The following is a 20346-nucleotide window of genomic DNA, read 5'->3' on the forward strand; positions in this document are numbered from 1 at the left end:
TTTCTGAAGAACTGAGAGTACCGAAGTTGTGATGACGTCTTGCATGTGACGTCAGAGGAGCCCATCTGGAGGACAAAAGAAAATGATTTAATCTCATGAGAATTGGAAACCTATTGTTATGTTCTCCAAATTGAGTTGCATTCCGACGTACTGTAAGGGGTCTATTGCCAAAAATCTACCCTGAGCTATACCTTAATAATACACCTCAATCAAATATTTTTTCAGTAATTTACGTCATCCCCGCGTTGCTATGATACTGGCTGGCGTCAGCTCACCAAATACCGATTTAACCAGTTTGGTTTTCGATTACTTCAAGTTGGGCAACTTACATCATGTACTGTATGTGTCGCGGAATTTAGAACTGAGCTTGATCCAGAGGATAACTATATTGTTTGATATATCAAAAGCCATGGAATACGTCCACAAGAAGAGGATTCTACATTGCTATATCAATCCGTACAGCGTTTTAGTTGATGGAGATCTTAGGGCTAAAATTGGAAATTTCGAACATGCACAGAACATCGATGACGATACTTCAGAAGGTACATCTATCAATCATATCGGTGAGCAACACCCATGGATGGCCCCTGGTCAATTGAATGGCGAGCCATCTAACAAGAGCAGTGATATATACAGGTAGTGTACTATAGATGTATTTCAAGTTAAGGGCAGGGTTAAAACAATGCTTCAAAATGGGACATGCGTAATGCGCATTATTCACGCGGTAGCCATGTTATTCTCGGGAGAGTCTACGTTTGTAGCAAGCAGTTGACGTAATGTGTTTATAAACATACATACCTAATACAATTGATAGAAAGACGATAAAATACGAAAGATTTTCTGAAAACATTACATCAACTGAGTGCTACGAAGGTTCTCCTATTTATTCTCATGAGAACTATGTTTAACCGTATAAATGTATTCTACAGCAGTACTTGAATGCAACGATATCCATTTTTTCCTTTCTATTTCTTTCTTCGTTTATTCAACAAACATCGCATACACATACACCTATACTTATATTTACGTTTCCCGTTTTGCACACATAAATTCAATATTACTCTTTTCCATAATCAGACGTCCCTCAAGTGAAAACTAATGCATTTAACAAGTATGGATGATTAAGAGGGGCTTTCCATAAGGATCGCCTATACCTATGCAAGATAGAAAAATCGAAAATTTTCAAACTCTGCCCAATTAAAGGTCTTGGGTAGCTAGTTCTAGAAATATGGTTCTCAGTTGGTTCAGATCATTATTTTTTATTTGAGATTTTTTTTTTTTGTTTGTATTTTGAGCCCCAAGACGCCCGGGAGAACGACTTTAAATGAAGGGATATTTCGACAGTTCGCATAAAAATACATATTCATAATTCATAAAACTAAAGCCAGAACACCAAAGAACTGTCTTTTGCCTACCATTTGCATTTTTCAGATTTAAAATTGGTTAAACCCAAAATATTTCCCAGATTTTTCATAATAACCTGTGTTAGCGGTATTTAGTCACGCGAAAATATAGGCAGGATTCAGAAGTCAAAAATGCTCCTTGGTACATGGCTTTGCCATGAAATTTTGCCCTCTAAAGATCAGTCATCACCTCTTCTTTGATTTTCTAACATAAAATTTTTGGGTAAATAAAATGAGGAATTTTGCGAGACCCAAATGTGTAAGGCGTTTGTAGCAAAATACATGCCCTCTTGACCCCGGCTTGTGTAACGTCAGTCGTCAAGAACTGTCCTATATTTTGATTTAGATGGGTGAATCTTTCGGTAATCGTTAAATCACGGTCTATCAAGACAGATAAAAGCGTAAACGTTTATAAACTTGAACAATGGTACGGTTTTATTGACAGTGTAAAGGTTTTGGACGTTTGTATTGCAAGAATATATTGTCGTTGTCGAATTCACATTACCACAAACCTGAACTTTTCTTGGGATGAAGCATGTAGTTTCGGTTAGCTTTGCTAAATGCACAGGTACTTAATAAACTAGGATGTTCATTGTCTTAAAAGTTTTAAAATTTACTAACCTCATAGCTCCTATGAAACCCAAATCATGTCACTATCCCAATCAGATAAACCGATCTTCGTAAACAATCGTCACTAAATCGAGCCGACACAGGCAACCCAACCTATGTCGAGGAAGACCTTTCTTTACGCGAGTAATTATAATTAAATACCGTGTATCCCAGAGACTCTCTCGCTCTAGTTATTCTTGGTCGTAGCTCTCTTTATTGCGTTCGGCTACCGCCAGATATATAAAATATATAATGCGGTAGCCTAATTATTATATGATTAAATTATTATATCACATAATAATAATATTATATAATATAATAATTCTTTCATAAATACAGTAATAATATATTATATATATATATATATATATATATATATATATATATATACAGCCATTTGCAGAAATTATGGCCGCTTCCAATATATATACAAGTATATCAAAAGCATATCAAAAAATTATGGGGTATCATCCCTGATATTTTTTTCGAGTTGTCTATCACTAGGGCTTTCTGGAAAAAAAAGTGTTCACGCGTACACATACGCGAGCGAGCTAGTTTGTTTTGCTGGAAAAAAATGGACGACTACGCTTTTAAAAACCTTGTATGCGACATAGATTTTTCGGATGAAGACCTTCCAAATTTCACACTTGATGGAAAAATTAACGAGAACACAGAACCACAACCACAACAGCAGCCAACAAAATTGGATGCTGGCGAGATGGATGAATTTATATACAAGAAAACAAAAACAAAAACACAGTGAAAAAGACGGCGTCTGACCTCAATATTTTCCAAAGATGGCGTCTCGACGTTGCCAAAGACTCTCGAGACATTCTTGAAGTGCAAAGCATCCGAAGCATCAGAAGAACAGCAAAGAAGAATGTCGCTGATCATCAGCAAACGAAGTGAAGGAAACGAGCGTACCCAGTACCGGCTTTTGCCCTTGCAAAGCTCTAATCCACCAAGTAGCTCATTGCTCCTAGTTCAGTGCTTCCTGGTGCAGTGTTCAATAACTGTACAATAAAAAGAGGTTATTACACAGAAAGTCGTGTAATACGGGTGTGCATTTTTACTCGTCATTTTGTATTTTGACTCACCCGTATTACACAATCCTTTCTGTGTAATAAATTATTTATTATACGACCGAAAATGAAAAAGAAAATAACCTTTATTTAGCTTTTTACAAAGTTTTTCAGGAAGACGAGCGACCTTGGCTCGCGCTAACGAAAAAAAAAAGAAAACCAAATGACGATTTCTTCAACCTGATTGGTTCTCGTTAAAAGTTCTGTTTTTCTACTGGCTCTCGTGAGAAAAACCTTTCAAATGTTCGGCAGGGAAAAAAGAGTTGTTAGTTTTTGAAATTTAGGGCCTATTTACATGAGGGAGGGTGCCCCTACCTAGTAGAATTACCCTAGGTAGTAGGGTAACCCTTCTCTATTGTAAATATGCCGTCTGTTAACATGTGAGGTAGGGTGCCCCTAGTGGTAGGGCTAACCTATCTGGAAGGTAGGGTGACCCTACCTCGTAGAGGCGAGTTTTGCTGACATTAGCAGTAGTATAGGGAATGGGGGTTCCAGCGCAATCTCAACACGGGCAAGACCCGTGTCAAAAATCCGCCTACGGAAACAACCCCACTCAAGTGTGGTTGGGGGCAACAGCGCAAATATGTTAGTCTATATATGGAGTGCGAAGAATGTAAAGAGTTTGTTTATGATTTCTGTGTAAAGTGCTTGAAACCCAAGTTTGTACCTACTAAACCAAATAAGTATATTTGTTGTGACAAGAAAATGCAAATAGAAGACGACACGTCAGCGCAGTGTTACGAATGTGGTAAGAATATTCGTAATGCCGTACCAAATGCTACCAGAGAGCAGTATTACGCCAATGGAGGTCGTAAGAAAACGCCATATAAGAGAATAAAATACTTCAGGGACTGGATGAGTCATATCCAAGGTTATCGACCGGTATATTTAAGCGACGAAGTAAAGAAGAAAATCATAGACCATTTAGAAGAGCCAACCCCACAAAGTCTACGGAAGACATTGAAAAAATTAAAACTAGGGAAATATTACAAAGCTATTCCCTATCTTTTGTCTGAAATTACCGGTAAGTCTATTCCCGAGGTTTCTGATATGACAAAAGCCGAGTGGATGTTTTGTCGGCTGGATAAGGATATTCCTTATTACCCTGACGTAATCTACGAAATATTTCACGAAATCGACCCCAACCACCCCCTGTTAGGATGGATTCCAAGAAGATAGCGAATCTTATGGCATAAGATGAGAAATTACGCGTAATAATTCGCTAAATAAGGTCATGCAAATAATTTATATTACGCGTAATAATTCGCTAAATAATTTATATTACGCGTAATAATTTACTAAATAAGGTCATGCCGTGTATTATGGTATAAATCTTATGCCATAAGATTACGCGTAATTTCCAGACTGTCGTTCGATATGTAAACGAAATCCTGTCACGCTCTTTTCAAAGCAGATGTTTACTGAGCAAGCTTTCTTTGAAGCTCTTCTTTCGCTTCTTGGTAGATCTTTTTGCGAGATTCCTCGGAAAGATCTTTTACGACTGTTTTTTTATTCCTTATGCCCGACTTTAATTTCTCGTACTTTTCCTCTTCGGCTAAGATAAGCGAGAATTCTACGTCGTCTATCTTTCTGTCACGCAAAGCCTTTGAGACAAGGTCAGTGATCGTATTTACTTTAGCCCTTGACAGAGCTATTGTTGTGTCATGCTTGGATATTTTGCTTGACAACTGTTTCATAATACCCGTAGCAACAGCCGAAATAATACCACAGGCTGCCCCAACGCCGGCCAAAGGAACTCCAACGATTATTCCCGGCCCAGTAAGCGAAGTAGCAACGCCGGAGCCCGTTAACACAACGGATATGGATCCTGAAGTTATCGCAATCTTATGTAGCGTACTCCGGGCTCTAACGTACTTTTTTCTAACTTTTTCATAGTGTTTTGTTTGCCCTTCCAAGTAAGCCAGGATTAAGTTCGCTTTATTCAGACGAAAGTTTTCAGCGTTTAATTCGTTAGGTTCCTTAGGAAGTTCAGGATAAAGTGGAGGTGCTGATGGTATAACATCCATTATATATACTAATGTACGACGCTTTTGGGAATGATATTGAGGAGCAGCCACATCACGACAACCGGGATTATGCCAACTGGAGAGCATTTAGGAAGATGTTTCCGCATGCAGACCCTAGTAAGTTCGAAAGAAGACCCGATGGGATTTACTATAAAGGCTCCAGAATGTACAGCAATACAGACTTGGAGCCGCATGAGGAGAGGAAAAAGGCACAGCATTTGCCAATAACGAAGGAGGCACCCGTGCATAAAGCACCCAATTTTCCTAGAAACTTATTGTTAACCACGGAAGATTACCCATTTTACGATGCTGAAGGTGGTGTAAACGACTTTGAAACGATGGTAACGTTCCTGAAGATTTCAGTGGGTAGACAATCATTTGATGTAGTAGTAAGGAATATCTATGGGGATACGATGTTAAAGCATACGTCGGGTAAAGAGGCCAGGGAATGGTTAGCAGGGCCCAATATGCGGTATTGGCCGCAGCAGTTAGACTTTGCTATTTGGGCTGCCACTAAAGGTTGTGGTGTTGCCGCGGACATGTTTCACATTCCAATTATGCAGTTTCACGTTGCCTTTACGGTAAGGAGGTTGTTGAAGGAGCTTAACGCACCCCTACCAGGAGATGGAGCATTTAATCCAATGAATAACCGATATGACGCCGCAGCCCTGGAAAGGTTAATTAATGAGTTCAAACCACAGCAAAAAGATTTTCGTTACAAAGAGGGTAAGACGCATGGGCTTGGCATTGTTTACGTTTGGGGTGCCAATGGTGAGAAGCCGGCTGACTACGGACATCAGGAATACCCAAGTAATGAGTTAGAGTTCAGTGATATGGGTGGTAATAAGGGTAATAATTCATTAATTACTAGAATTCAAACGAACTACCCCGGCACTTGGGATCCATTTGTGTTAATGAAAGGAAAAGGTTTAAGGAACCTAGCCAGGATTAACCGTAGCATTGAAGCATTCGTGTACTGCATCCTGGGGGCGCAGGTAAATACCCGCAACCCCATTGTTGGATCCCAAGGCGCTTCACAGGAAACGCAACAAGAATTCCTAACTTTATTTGAGTCTGCAATAATAGAAAATGACATATCTAAATCGGTGCAGAGATATCAATTAGCGGTGCAGCAGTCTAAAGTGCGACTGGATTACGCTTTGTCGCCTGGTTGTTGGTTAATGCCAAGTAATTTGGTTATTAACACCAATTCCGTTGTGGGTTATAACAACAAGCTGCAGCGAGCTACTAAGGATATGAAGTTTGGGGTGAATGACGTGAACTCTGACACTCTTAGGAACATTCCTCACTTCGTAGAGAAGCCAAAAAAGTCACACGAAGCGAAGCTACCCGTAGTTAAGAAACCATCAAAGAAGGCCCATGTTATGCCTACGATACCCGAGGAATACGACCATAACTTACTAAAAGCCGGCTTAGCAGCTGCAAGCATTGGTCTGAGTTATTATATATGGCGATGAACAACCCCTACGTAACTGGAGTAGATTGCGTTTATACGACTTACACAGGCGAGAAAAAATACACCCAGGCATCTTGGGTTGATGTCACAGGTATGTCCGTGAATTTGAACTACTCAGGGAAGAAGTTAATCCTTTGTAGCATTTGCATTGGTACGAGTAGTCACGCCAACGTCGGCTTTAGGTTCCTGGATGAGAATGGCGTACTGCAGCCTATGCGCGCGAAGACGAACAACAGGGAGCCCGCGCATTTCTCCGTAGAGCCGAACACTAACAGCGCTGAGAATTTATCGGTTTGGACTTTTCATATGGCCGCCGATTGCCATGGGAAGGTAAAGCTGCAAATACGCGTAGATGACTCCGGGAGTGTTTGTGTGAATAGCATAGAGGATCAAAGAGATACTATTTACAATCATAAGACCATTAGCACTCTTACGGTGATTAGTCTTTAAATATATGAACCCGCACGCAAAGGAAGATTGGTTTCTACATTTTTTGGAGGACAAGACCTACACAGACGATAATAAATGGGTTGACACCGGGCTGTGGGTAAAGGTTGGAGGTCTAGGGTTGATCATATGCACTATTAGCATATCGACGAGATATACCCCTAACGTTGGGTTTAGAATTCTCGACGAGAACGATCGGCCACTGCAGCCCTACGGGGTAAGTAGCGGCAGCAGGCGCTTAACGCACTTTTCGGCGGAATTAGTGAAAACCAGCGAACCGGTGGCGCCGATAAGCTTCCACGTGATAGCGAGTTGCGAGTATGCGAAGCTTCAGGTTAGTTACGATATTTCTGTGCCGGGTACCAACCAATACTTTTCGATAAACGGGGTCTATTGGGGCCCGAATGTCGTTTATAATCATAAGACCATTAGCACTATGACGGCTATACCGCTAGTTCCGCATTATCAGGGCGGTGCGAATACTATCTTTACTTATCCCCAGTCGAGGACGCCTCGGATGCCCGACGACGATAAGCCCCCAGTAATACACAAGGATAAGATTAACCCTTCATCCTCTTCAGGAGTACCACCCCAATAGCGACGACTAAGATCCAAATGTTATTCCCCACGAACTTCAACAGTTCGCCGCCGGCCTTCAGCGCTAAGGAAACGACCGAACCCAGCAGCCCAGGAAGACCGGCTGCCATCTTTTTTCCCAAGTCCGTTAGTCCATTACCTAATTTCTTTACGCCCGCGCCTGTAGCCTTAAGCGCGGATAGGATAACTCCTACTACGCTTGAAATAGCGACCGCAAATGCCAGCGGAACGCCATACTTCAAGAGGGCTCTTTTTACCTTTTCCTTGGTGGTAAGCCCCAATTCTCTTTCCAGGTTGTCCTTTTGCGCCTGTAATTCCGCGACTCTTTCCTGAAGGGTTTCTACTTCCTTTTGAGCTGCCTCCCTTTCCTCTTCAGTACGAGTTTGGTCATTGATTATTTCCTGCTTTTCGGATATGTTTTTTTCCAGGTCTTCGATGGCCTGATCTCTTTGCTGGATTTGCTCTTCTTTAATGTTGATTTCAGCAACTAACTGCCGCCGCTCCACCAAAGAACCCTCTATGGTGGTACGTAAGTCCTTGGCTTCTTCCTTGCTTATATCCAGGCCTTGCAGGGCGAGATTGAATGCCCTTTGGGCGCTGTCTTTTTCGCGAAGAGAAATGTCTCTTTGTTCTCTAAGTTCTAATATGCGTTGATTCTTGTCGTCAAGTTCTCTCTTTTGAGCATCAAGGAGTAGTCGGTTTTGCCGTATGTAATCTGCTTCCCTTTCCTCCATCGCTTGCTTTAGCTCTTCTACTTCCCTTATTGCCTCAAGACCTTTTTGTTGCCGCTGCATTATGGTCTTAACTCTTTCGACGGCTTCGTCAATATTCTCACTATTTTCTCTCATTCTTTCGGGTAAGTTGGGTTCTCCTAATGTCTTTCTAAGGGTTGGAGGAATATTTTTATCTGCGTAGTATTTACCATTTATGTCCCTGATGACATATGGATGAGCATTAGACCTATTTAACCTTGCTACTACGACTTCCCTGCCCCATTCGTTATCCGCGTCAAACATTACTTGGACTTTGTTTGGATCCCAGTTTGGGAATTCTTCCTTGATCCTATCAAAGTCGTCCGGGGTTTCTTCCATGGATTCGTCCATTTGTTCCTGAACCCTACTAAGCCATGCAGCGCCGGGGGCTTCGGGGATGTTGCCGTCCGGACCAAAGCTGGTTTCCGCGGTTTTGCTCCTAGGAGGTTTCATCATCGTCTTACTACCAAAGTCGATGTTATCGAGCTTTATGTATTCTGGTATGGGTTTGCCTGGGTTCTTAGTGCGGTATTTGTCTAGGAAAGCCATCCAGCCGGCGCGGGCTCTCTTTCCAAACCGACGCACCATGTTACCTCGGAATTCCGTGGGGTCGTTGGTTTTAGGTAGTAAAGACTCGTATTCATCGTCGTTAATGTCGACTTGACCTTCTTCGGTGGTGGGATCAAAATCCGTTCCTTCTACTTCCATTATATATGATAAGCTCAAAGTTAAACCCCAACGTATTACCTAAGCAGGTTGGCGGGCTGAAAGCAGAACGCACCTTTCACCGGGTTACCTTTACCCCCAGCAGCGCTAAGCCAGGGGAAACCCTGTACGTAGGCGTGCCCCGCCTAACGGATAACCTAGTGTTGGTTCCTGGCACCCTAGCGCTAAGGTTTAACCTAGCAATACAGCCAGATACCGCAGACGCGCGTTACGTCGTCAATAATGCGGGTAGAAACCTCGTTTCCAAAATGCGTGTAAAGTTCGCCGGGGAATCCTTGCTGGACTTGAACAGGTATGATTTGTATACCACGTACAAAGACTTATGGTTGACTGCATTTGACCGCGCGCAAAGGATAGAGCAGGGAATCGCCAGTGATGCCATACGCAAGGTAAGAAGCGCAACCTCTGGCGCCTCAGGAGAAGACGAAATAAAGACGGCTTATGGTACTAAGCATGTAGTTCCATTAGATTTCGAAGTTATCACGAACCACGGTGCATACTACCCAAGGCAGCTAAGCGAACTGCAGTTCGAAGTAACCCTAGCAGACACTACGAACATCCTACAGGGAAAGGACGTAAGTTCCTCAGCCGTCCACCCATACTCCGTTACTAACTTAGAGCTGCAGTATGAAACGGTATACAGCGAAGACTTAGCACGTAGCGCTGGTATGGAATACAGCGCTGGGAAGGCTTTCCTTTACGATCACGTCGTGATGTATAAGACCTTTAGCTTCACGAACAACGTCGAAGAGGTCATCAACCAAAGCATTAACCTACCCAGACGCAGCCTTACAGGGGTAATGTTACTGTTTGCAAAAACATACACGGCAGGATTGCGTGACTCTGAGGCGTTCTTTAATCCTAACATCACTAACGTAGGCGTTAGCATTAACGGAGTGCCTAATAAGGTTTACTCACAAGGGATAAAGCCTGAGGACATGTACCGGGAAGTCGCGCGTAAGTTTGGTGACCAAATTGGTCCAAAGAAATTCTTTAAGGATAAGTATGCGCTGTGGATCGACATGCGCACGACGAACGACGAAGACCTACATGGACAGGGATTACGCCTGGTAAATACCCAGGACGGCATTACGTTGGAGATCAAGCGCACCAAAGACGCCAGCGACACTACTAAGATCAACGCATATATCTTCGTAGTCTCAGACGCGCAACTGAGTGTAGAAATGAATCAGCTAAAAAGCGTTGCCTACTAGGCTCGCGTTCCTTGAGCCAAGCGAAAGGATAAAAAATATTCCTTACGTATAATATGCTCCGCGTATTCGAAAACAACGAAACTAAACTGCAATGCATAGTGCAAAGCGACAAGCTGTACTTTAAGGCGAAAGAGGTAGCAAAGGCATTAGGTTACGCAGACACCAAAGATGCTATTAAAGTCCACGTGCGGGATAAGCATAAGAAGAGGCTTAGTGAATTTAGAATAGAGGTGAATCGCCTCCCTTCTGGTTCACACCCACAATCCCTGTACGTGACGGAATCTGGTTTGTATCAGTTAATATTTAGCTCCAAGCTACCGACAGCAGAGGCATTTCAAGATTGGGTCTTCGAGGATGTCCTACCTACGTTAAGGAAGACGGGAAAGTACTCGTTGGATGGTCCAAATAAGTTGGTCTTCAAGATCGAGAACGAGTTCGACCTGCACAAGAAAGTCGTAGATTACATGCGTCGGTTTCACCCTACGCTGATATTAGCGCCTGGACTCGGGGAATTGCAAGATACCACCAGTAAAAGGATAACGTGCTGGCAAAAGGGCTACCAGGCAGGTCAACCCGACATCCTAATTCTTAACTCCCATAAAAAATACAATGGGTTATGTCTGGAACTGAAGACGCCAAAGGGTAACGGCGTATTGTCCGACAAACAAAAAGCGGTATTGGCGCAATATGAATTAAATGGTTACTTAACGATGGTAAGCAACGATTACGATCTGATCTGCAGGGAAATCGGCCGTTACGTCGACGGCATTCGCATACCTTGTCCTGGCTGCGTTAAGGCTTTCAAGTCACAGGAGGCGCTACGAACGCACCAAAAAATATTTCATAGATATAATGATTGTCGAACAAACTCACTGGCGTGAATTGATACCAGGTATCGCATACAAAATAAAAAATTACGTTGTCTTCGAGGACATCAACCGCTTAAGGTTAGTCCTGGAAGACGGTGGTCAAGAGTACAGTCTATGGGCTCCTGACTGCGTACGGTACGTACTGCAAGGTGAAGAGTACACTCACATACGTAGCTATGGTAAAGCCAACGGTCGATGGAAGTTCGACGTTGAAAGAACGGTGGCGGCTAATCCATTGTGCGATTAATCGTCCTTGTGGGCTTCGAGGTATTGGTCTGCTACGTCGGACCTTATTTTTTCTGGCATTAGATCGATCGATATCGTAATCAAGGCTCCTCCTGCGAATGCTGCGACGTAAGGTAACATCCTATATTAGACCATTCTTTTCGTATCGCAAGGTAGTGGTCTAAGGGCTTGGGGCCGTCGTACAGGCAATACCAAATATGTTGTCCGCTGCGTTGACAACCGCATTTGTCACAGATACCATCCCAGTGTTCCCTATTCTCCCACCTTACCCCTTCGTAGTCGTCGAAGCATACGAAGACTTGGTCTATTTCCTTCTTACGCCGCGTAAGTTCCCGGCTGGTTTCAAGGGGGCAACATCGCTCTGCTAAGTCTCCGTGGTTCTCGCAGACTACTTCTTCAAGGTGGTAACGTCGGCAGCGGTATTTATGCCAGTTTTCTTCAAAGAGGGGTTCATCGCATCGACGACAATGATCCTTAAGACAGACTCTATGCTCACGGTGATATCGTAGGGCCTGTACTGTGGACAGTTCCTTACCGCAGTCGCCGCAAACAGTGCTGATGGTCTTCTGACAGACTTTCTTGGAAAGATGGTATTGCAGTCGCTGCTTGCTACTAAAAGCTCTATCGCATTGCATGCACTTCATTATATATACCTTATTTTTTATTGTTAAATTGTTAAACCCTGTAAGAGGGTTTTAGGATAGGGTCTATTATTTCTTGTTATTTTGTTAAGCCCCCATTAAAAGATGAGGCATCATTCTTTCTCATCGTTGAAACCAGCAAAAAGATAATCATGTTAACCATTCTTCGATTACGATGATTTAACAAAATAACAATAAAAAATAGGTCCTTACTTGAGACCTCTTTGCAGCATTTAACAAAATAACAATAAAAAATAGGCCCTTACTTGAGACCTCTTTGCAGCATTTAACAAAATAACAATAAAAAATAGGTCCTTACTTGAGACCTCTTTGCAGCATTTAACAATTTAACAATAAAAAAGAAAGACCTATGCTAATTCCCCTTGCCGGGGCTTAGTAAGATCTTCTTTGCGACCTCTTACTCTTCTCGAGCGTCGTCTAAAGTCCTTTGTGCTTTAGTATCCGCGGGACACCAATGTCCAACGAAGTCTTCTTCAGAGAATACCTTATTACAGTGACGGCAGGTGTATTTTTTACACGGTTTGGGTATCGGTGTTTTGGGAGGGATGATGCAGTCAGCAGGTAGTTCGCACGTAATGCAGTCCATATATCTATGGGGGATATCGAATGAAGTCCTTAATGGACTCCTTAGCCCACGTCGCCATTGTCAAAAGCGCGCCAAACCGTTCCGCGCGCTTCAGACCACACATTTCATCGTACAATTCCTGTACGCGCTCTTTTAACCGGTCTATCTCTTCCCTTTGCATTTCTATGGTGTCTCTTTTATCTTTTGCGTCGGCGGCAATCCTTCTTACTGCTTCCACTGGGTCCATCTATATATGGACCCAGATCACATACCTTGTAACGCTCTGATAGTAGGACCCACCGGCTGCGGAAAGACCCAGTTCATCGTGGAGCAGCTATTAGGACCCTTTAGATACCGTTTCGACTACATCGTGCTATTATGCCCCACCTACGTGAATAACCGCACCTGGACGGGTATAGGAGTGAAAGACGACGACTTCTTCGTAGATATTTTAGACCCTAACGAGTTATCCAGCCATTTGAAGTTCTGGCACAAGCAATTCCCTAAAGATACGCAGACTTTACTCATACTGGATGACATCGCCTGCGGGGACGACGTAAAAAGACGCACCTCCGAATTAGTGAAGCTCGCTTTCAGCGGCAGACACGACAATATCAGCGTTTGGTTGCTTTCCCAGCAGCTTACCAGTGTCTCTAAACCCTTTAGGGAAAACATAGGCTCTCTCGTAGTATTTTATACACCCAGTAAGTCTGACCTGGAAACCATTTTAAGCGACTACGGCGGTGAGATAAGCAAGGAACAGCTGCACGAATACATGCGGCATTTAAAGACGCACCAACATTCCAAAATGATTTTCTCTTTGAGGTTTCCGTACGAGGTTGGAATCTTTGATTCCTAATGTATATGGACATTGAGCAGCTCTTAGATGAAGTCCCCGCGCAGTTAGACGAAAGTAACCTTAAGGAACAACTTAACATCCTTGTGTCTTCGGGGAAGTGTAAAGAAATGATAGGCAAGGAACTTACCCATGAGCAAGTTAACAAGTTGTCAGAAGAGGAGGTTAAGAAGTTCCATAAGAGGTACGAGGCCGCCCTTGCAAGTAAGACCACGGACGCCGTCGCAGACTCCGCTATCCGACTTGCGACTAAATTGCTTGGACTTGCACTGCCCATAGACGACGTGGAGCAACTACAGAAGGACATAAGAGATGACTATGTCATATCCCAAGAACTTAAGATAACCTGCGGCTGGTTGTCTTTGAAGTGCGGTAAGTTAATGGCAGTCGCCTCTGCGGCACTTCACGTAGCTCAGCACGTCGACTTGAAGGAGGTACTAGGTTCCTTTGGAACATCTTGGAAGGACTTCAAGAAGGACAGAGAAGTCGAAAAGGTCTTCCAGGCAGCACTTACTGAGGTACCTGATCAAGTCGCCTCAAGTACTTAGTCAAGTCGTCCTTAAGTAATTCTCAAGTACTTAGTCAAGTCGTCCTTAAGTCATTCTCAAGTACTTAGTCAAGTCGTTGTCAAGTCACCTCAAGTACTTAGTCGAGTCGTCCTTAAGTCATTCTCAAGTCGTTGTCAAGTCATTGCCAAGTCATTGTCAAGTCGTCATCAAGTTACTTATCAATTCCTTCAAGTCCTTAGATATAAATGAGTGAAGCTGAATCGAAGGCGGAGGAAACCCCCCAAGTAGAGGAGCAGAAGATTACCAAGCCTAAATCTGCAGGCAGAGTCGCTGCCGGAAAGAAGCTCGCGGAGATGAATAAAAAGAACAAAGCAAAGAAGGTGGAAAAGGTGGAGGAAGAGGAATCCTTCATTAATCCCGGCTACGTCATTGGCGCGTTAGGAGCCGCTATAGCAGCAGGCAGCCTCTACTTACAATGGCGGGCTACGAAGCCAGAAGTAAAGTGGGAGGCCGTGCATGTGCCGCCAACATATCACGCACCTGTGGAGGTTAGAAAAAGTAAGATCCCTGAAATGGAGTAGATTTATCACCCGTGGCGACCTAGATTTTCCTTCTCGCTTTGTAATATAATGTCGACCGCGTTGTTGAAAACTGTTGAAGAAGCAGCTATCATTACTTCCATCGTTGCGGGTATTGGTTGGGTAGGTAAGAAAGTGCTCAAAGAAGACTTTACTGAAGACCCAAGCAAGAGCTTCGCTAACTTTGCTAAGATGACCGCTGCCGTAGGCGGTGCTATCATGCTAAAGGATTATCTACGGAAGGAAAAGTACCTACCTAATGTATAATGGTTAGCTTAGTCGCAGGTGGAGTCATTGCAGCTTTAGCATTTACAGGGGCTAATTATGGTGGTCAATATTTGGATAGATTAGTTAGAGGCGACAAAAGCGGTGCCGCCGAAAGAAAGAGACACGACTTAGCGCTGGAGAAATATCAAAGGGACGTTGCAGCTTGGAATGAAAAAAGACAAGCTTACAGGGATTGGTTGGACAAGAACTACCAAGAAAAGATGCAGGCGGATAAGAACTTCGAAAACACAGACTACGCCTTCAAACTTTATGCGCAAGCACACCCCGACTTTAGAATGAAAAAGCCTCAGTTCAAGAATTACTACCAGCCTTCTAAGAAACAAAAAGACAATGAATTGGTTTTTGTAGGAGTCGCAGGGCTGGCCGGAGGCGTGGCTTTGGCGTATCTAATATAATGATCGTCTTTTTGGAAAGCGACAAGAATAACTTTACTACTTATCTGAATCCTCCCATCCGCGCGGAAAGGGTTCGGTTGGTTAGTTGCTCTTTGTACAATTCTTGGTATAATTTAATTAATGGCTTTGTCATCGGAACTTCCGGCACCAAACCAAAAATACCAGATTCCCATTACACCCCCATAACACTGGCTAAGGAGCTAGCAAAGCATGGATATACTCTTACCACAGGATTGCCCCATGAAATGACATTCAAGAAAAATAATGGGAGCGCCAATCTAAAGGACAGTTCATTGGTAGAACTCCTGGGCCTTACTAGTACCACGATAAATAGCGGCAGTACATATGATGTAAAATGGAAAGTCGCATCCTCTTACGAAGTCTATTGCGACTTGGTCAATAGTTACAGCAATGGAAAAAAGTCTTCTCTTATGTCCAAGTTTCTGCCCAAAGGTAATCCATTTGACCTGGTAGAATACACTCCCATTTCTTTGTGCTATGATTTGTCTAATTTGGTAGAAAGCATAAACATCACCATTAAAGTGGACGGAAAGACAGTGGATTTCAACGGACGTAAGATCAATCTTGTTTTGGAATTCATATAATGGGTCGCGTAGAGGACAAACTTAAGAGGATTTACTATGGGCCGGAAGGCTATTGGAGAGGAGCGTCAGCTATCAAGAAACTCGCGACCGCAGCCAGGGTATCAGACGAAACGGCTAAGAACTGGTTGAAGAAACAAACCCTCTGGCAGGTTTATCTTCCCGTGCCTAAGTACATTCCCAGGCCCAGCTTCACCGTAAATACCCCCAATGAAGTTCATCAGGCGGATTTGCTTTTCTTGCCGCACGATAAGGTGAGAAAGAAGACCTATAGGTACGCTTTGACCGTAGTGGATATCGCAAGCAGATATAAGGACGCCGAACCTATAACCAGCAAGGATTCTGGGGAAGTCGCAGAAGCCCTAGGTAGGATTTATAAGCGCGTCTTGAAATGGCCTAAGCTGCTGCAAGTGGATGCGGGGACGGAGTTTATGGGCGTGGTTACCAAGACCCTGAAAGACCACGACACTAAAATTAGAAGAGCTAAAGCAGAGTACCACAGGGGTCAGAGCATTGTCGAAAGATTCAATAAAACCTTGGCCGAGCGTCTCTTTGGATACCAGTATTGGAAAGAGCTGGAAGATCCCTCCAAACGCAACAGGGAATGGACTCAGAGGCTCCCCCAGGTCGTCGCGGCTTTGAACAACGAGGCGGCCAGGGCTACGGGAATGAAACCCAGGGATGCCATAAAAAAGAAACACGTGGAACACAAGTCCTTCATCAGACGTTCGAGGGCGGTCTTCCCCCATGAAAAGAAATTAGGTAATGTCACGGTTCGATATCTCTATGAGCCGGGTGAATTAGAAGGAGGATCCAAAAGAGCTACGGATCCTAATTGGTCTTTGGAAACTTACCAGATCCGAAGCGTAATAGCTAAGAAGGGTCAGCCCATCTTGTATTATCTTCACGATGGCCCCACACGTGGGTTCGTCATGGAAGAACTGCTTATCGTGTGATGTCCGAATGCTATCGTATGCACTCCGTCATCACACATCCATCGCTTACCGTCAAATGCAGACAGTGACACCTTCTCCTGCGTGACGTTATGTATCTGATGACCATAGCTGCGCAGGCTGTTCATCTTATGCCGCTGTTCCTTGCGTGTTCGTAATACGTTGAGGTAGGACTCGTGCGTAATGTCCTTCTTAACCACGTACTTTTTTACGCCTTTAGCTTTCTTTTCTACGCCGTCTAACTTTAGCACGCTGTACATCTTTGGTTTCAGACCCACGTATTCCACGATGGGTTTTCCTAACATTTCGTCTTTCATCTTCCCAATTACCTTCTTATTCTTCGCAGAGTAAAGGAAGTGCTCCTTCGGGTAACCGCTGGTGTCGTACTCGTCTATGTCGGGGAGGCAGTCTTTGTAAACGTCTTCCGTTTGCACTTCTAGAATTAGGGAGTCGGTGTCTGTGTACAGGAGGCGACAGCGGTCTCCGTACTTTGGCTTAAGCTTATCGTAGTAGAACTCGTACATAAGCAGCTTCGATAGATCCAGCACCGTAAAGCCTGTGTAAACGGGCTTGTTTAGTAAGAGGTTTGCCCTTTTCATGTGAATCACGTAGAAGTTCAGCATTTCTACGTATCTAACGAAGCCTGGCTGTGACACGTATGCTTCTGCTTCCTCTTTGGTGCTGACTATTTTTACGCTTACGCGCTTGCGGATGTTCTCCATTGTCTTTCCGAACACGCTGTTGTTCATCAGTTTGAAGAGGTTTTTCTCGAAGTCATTTTTCGCTGCGGTACGCTTTTGCGTGTTAAAGTCAATGTAGGGGCGCATCCAGGGTTCCTGCGTGAATTTTAGGACTCTGTGGATCTTCTTTACGCGCATTCCGTGTCGCACGTAGAACTGCAGGTTGCGGTAATGTACCACATACTTCTTCTTATCCATCAGGTTCATAGTTAGTTTCCTGTACGGTTTGTAACCAGGGCACATTTGCTTTTGCAGCGGACTTAGCTGCTTAAATGGTATCTCTATCGCTTCTGGTGCTAAGGGGAACTCATTGTGTTCGTCGTGCAGGCGCTCTGGGTACTCCAGATCCACTTCTAAGACGTAACCCTTGTCTTCCTCCTTTCCTACCTGCATGTAGAAGTCTATCGGCTTCACTGGATCCCATTCGAAGTCTCTCACAGGTAGGTACTGTGACATTGCCCAACCATAAAGGTTATTCGCATCCAGGTAGTAAATGTATGTGGTTGGTTTCTCTGGGTCGTGCTCTACTAAGGGGTTGTTTGCGCGGGCGTAACGTCGGCTGGGTCCGCATACGCCGCCACGAATACCGTCTTCCATAAACCGATACATGTCGTATTCCGTTAGGAGATCCAACTGCGCATTTGTCTTCTTTAACAAAGCACTCCAGCTGAGCCCAGGAGCCGTGTAGAAATTAGCGGGATCCAATCCGTAATATTCCATAGCCATCTTTCTGAAGCTTTGGAAAACATCTGCAAGCAGCACTACGTCAGACCTTAGGTAGATGTCGTGGTAGTCCCCCATGTTCTCACAGGAGTACTTTTCCCACACGTCTAACGCATGCTGGTACTCCTCATCCTTTATACCGGACTCGTTTAGGGTGCTGTAGAAGCGATCTTTGGGTGGTAGGGACTCTTTGAATCGATCCCAGGAATCCATGTATTCATATGGGTAGACTCCTTTCCTTTCCGCGCCATATTGACTGGAAATGGGAAAGTTGGTGTTATACTTTACGAGGTTTGCTAAGGAGTCCGCCATAAACTGCTGCGAATCTAAGAACTTTAGCTTACCCACAGTTACGGACATGTAGCGCTCTTTGTTGTTGGGTATGCATTTGACGTCGGAGCCGTCTGTTCCTTGTAGTAGCAAATGGGAGTCGTAACCGCGGAGGTTGTGAAAGAACACCGGAATCTCCATGTCTGGATTTACTTTGAAGTTTATATTACATTTCCAATGAGCCGCTCCTCTGTATTTACCAGTGATGTGGCAGTGATCCCTAACCTTATCCACATAGAAATCCTCAACAAATGCTTTGTGGCAGTGAATGCAGTGCGTGGAGGGCTTTCCCGGCTTCTCACCTTTCTTAGCATACTTCCCGCATTTAAAATGAGCTTCTCCTAGATACTTTCCATCTTCATCCCACGCTTTCTTGGCTCGTCTTCCAAACTGAAGAAGCGTATGTTGGCAAATGTGGCATTTTTTTGCCTTGTTAAAAGCCTCCTGGTTCTCTTTGGTAAATTCCATCTTCTTTGGACGTCTTAATTGTTCTCTTATCTCTTCCTCCTCTTCTCGCAATGCTTCTAGAAACTCATTAGCTGCGTTCTTACCTCGGTAAATTACAGGAGGGTCGGCCTTACCGTCTGATCTGACTACTATGTAACCAAAGGAGCAGATCTCGTGTAATCCTACCTTATTCGTGGCGCCGCGTTTCTGCTCTTCCTTAGTTATCAACGCTTCGAAGTCTGCATATATCACGTAAGGTACTTGCATCTGCTTTTGATGGTTTGCGTATGAAAGCTCTTTGTTGGTGGGCATCTGGATCCGTTGCGCCACTTCTTCGACTCCGCGGCAGATCTCATCGTGTTTCTTTAGGGTATTTAAGGATGTAATGACAGCAAGCAGCAGTCACAGAAGTACTTTTTGCCTTTGTGCTTAGTATGTCTGTAGAATAGTCTGCTAATGTGTTTAACCCATGAGTAGTGTCCGCCGTGGTAGAATAAATGTACGCGCTCTCCTTACTTTTTGACAGAACTAACGGTACTATCGTCTGCTCTCTGACTCCGTAAACGTTAATTGCTAGATCGTTTATTTCCTCAAATATGGGGATGTCTATCAACTGCATGGGAAATTTCCACACCATCCCACTCTAAATCATCTGTGGGATACTACTTGTCCTACAGGGATCCTTCTCTGCTGGATACAGTGCAGACCTGATTGCCCAATAAAGCATCGATTGTCTTCATTCTTCACGTTTACAATAGCCTTCTTCCTTTCTACCCACGTGGTAGCGGTACGTAACTCCCCCCTCGTATGGGTACGTACCTGGCATACTTATCTCTATTCCTTCAACCTCCTCTACTGTCCAACCCGATCCTTCTTTCGGTAGTTAGACAGCGACTCCATTATTGCTTCTAAGCTTCCTGAGTGACATACCAGATTCGTGGATTCTAATATCACTAACGACTTTGATCGCAACATTGCTGTCGTCATACCTCGTCTTTTGACAAACTTACTTCTACCATTATGCTCGCTTCAGGGCTCCTAATTCTTCTATACCTTTTCGGAGAGGCCTTGTACCTTCCTTCTGACTGACGCCACCAAAACTGTCTACCGTCAATTCTCACCGTTACGGGTATTGAACCGTGCTGAAGTTGCTTGGGATTCCATCTAAGAATAGGAACATCTTTAGACCGAATACCAAGCACTTTTTTAGTGTCGTAGTCGTATCACAGTCCTGACAATTGCCCAAACA

General features: G+C 43.9%; 1 protein-coding gene across 1 annotated transcript in view; it reads left to right on the forward strand.

Moving 5' to 3' along the window:
* The window catches only part of LOC116287905 (uncharacterized), a 57749-nt gene that overhangs the window by 12400 nt on the left and 25003 nt on the right, over positions 1 to 20346 (forward strand). Inside the window, exon 5 of the mRNA XM_089040341.1 lies at positions 226 to 636. Within this exon, the coding sequence (XP_088896467.1) occupies positions 226 to 636 (411 nt within the window). The remainder of the gene's footprint in view (positions 1 to 225; positions 637 to 20346) is intronic.

The sequence above is a fragment of the Actinia tenebrosa genome, unplaced genomic scaffold (assembly GCF_029948245.1).
Source record: "Actinia tenebrosa isolate PJP-AT-01 unplaced genomic scaffold, QUT_ActTen_1.0 PGA_scaffold7__59_contigs__length_16204524, whole genome shotgun sequence".
Classification (NCBI taxonomy): Eukaryota; Metazoa; Cnidaria; class Anthozoa; order Actiniaria; family Actiniidae; genus Actinia; species Actinia tenebrosa.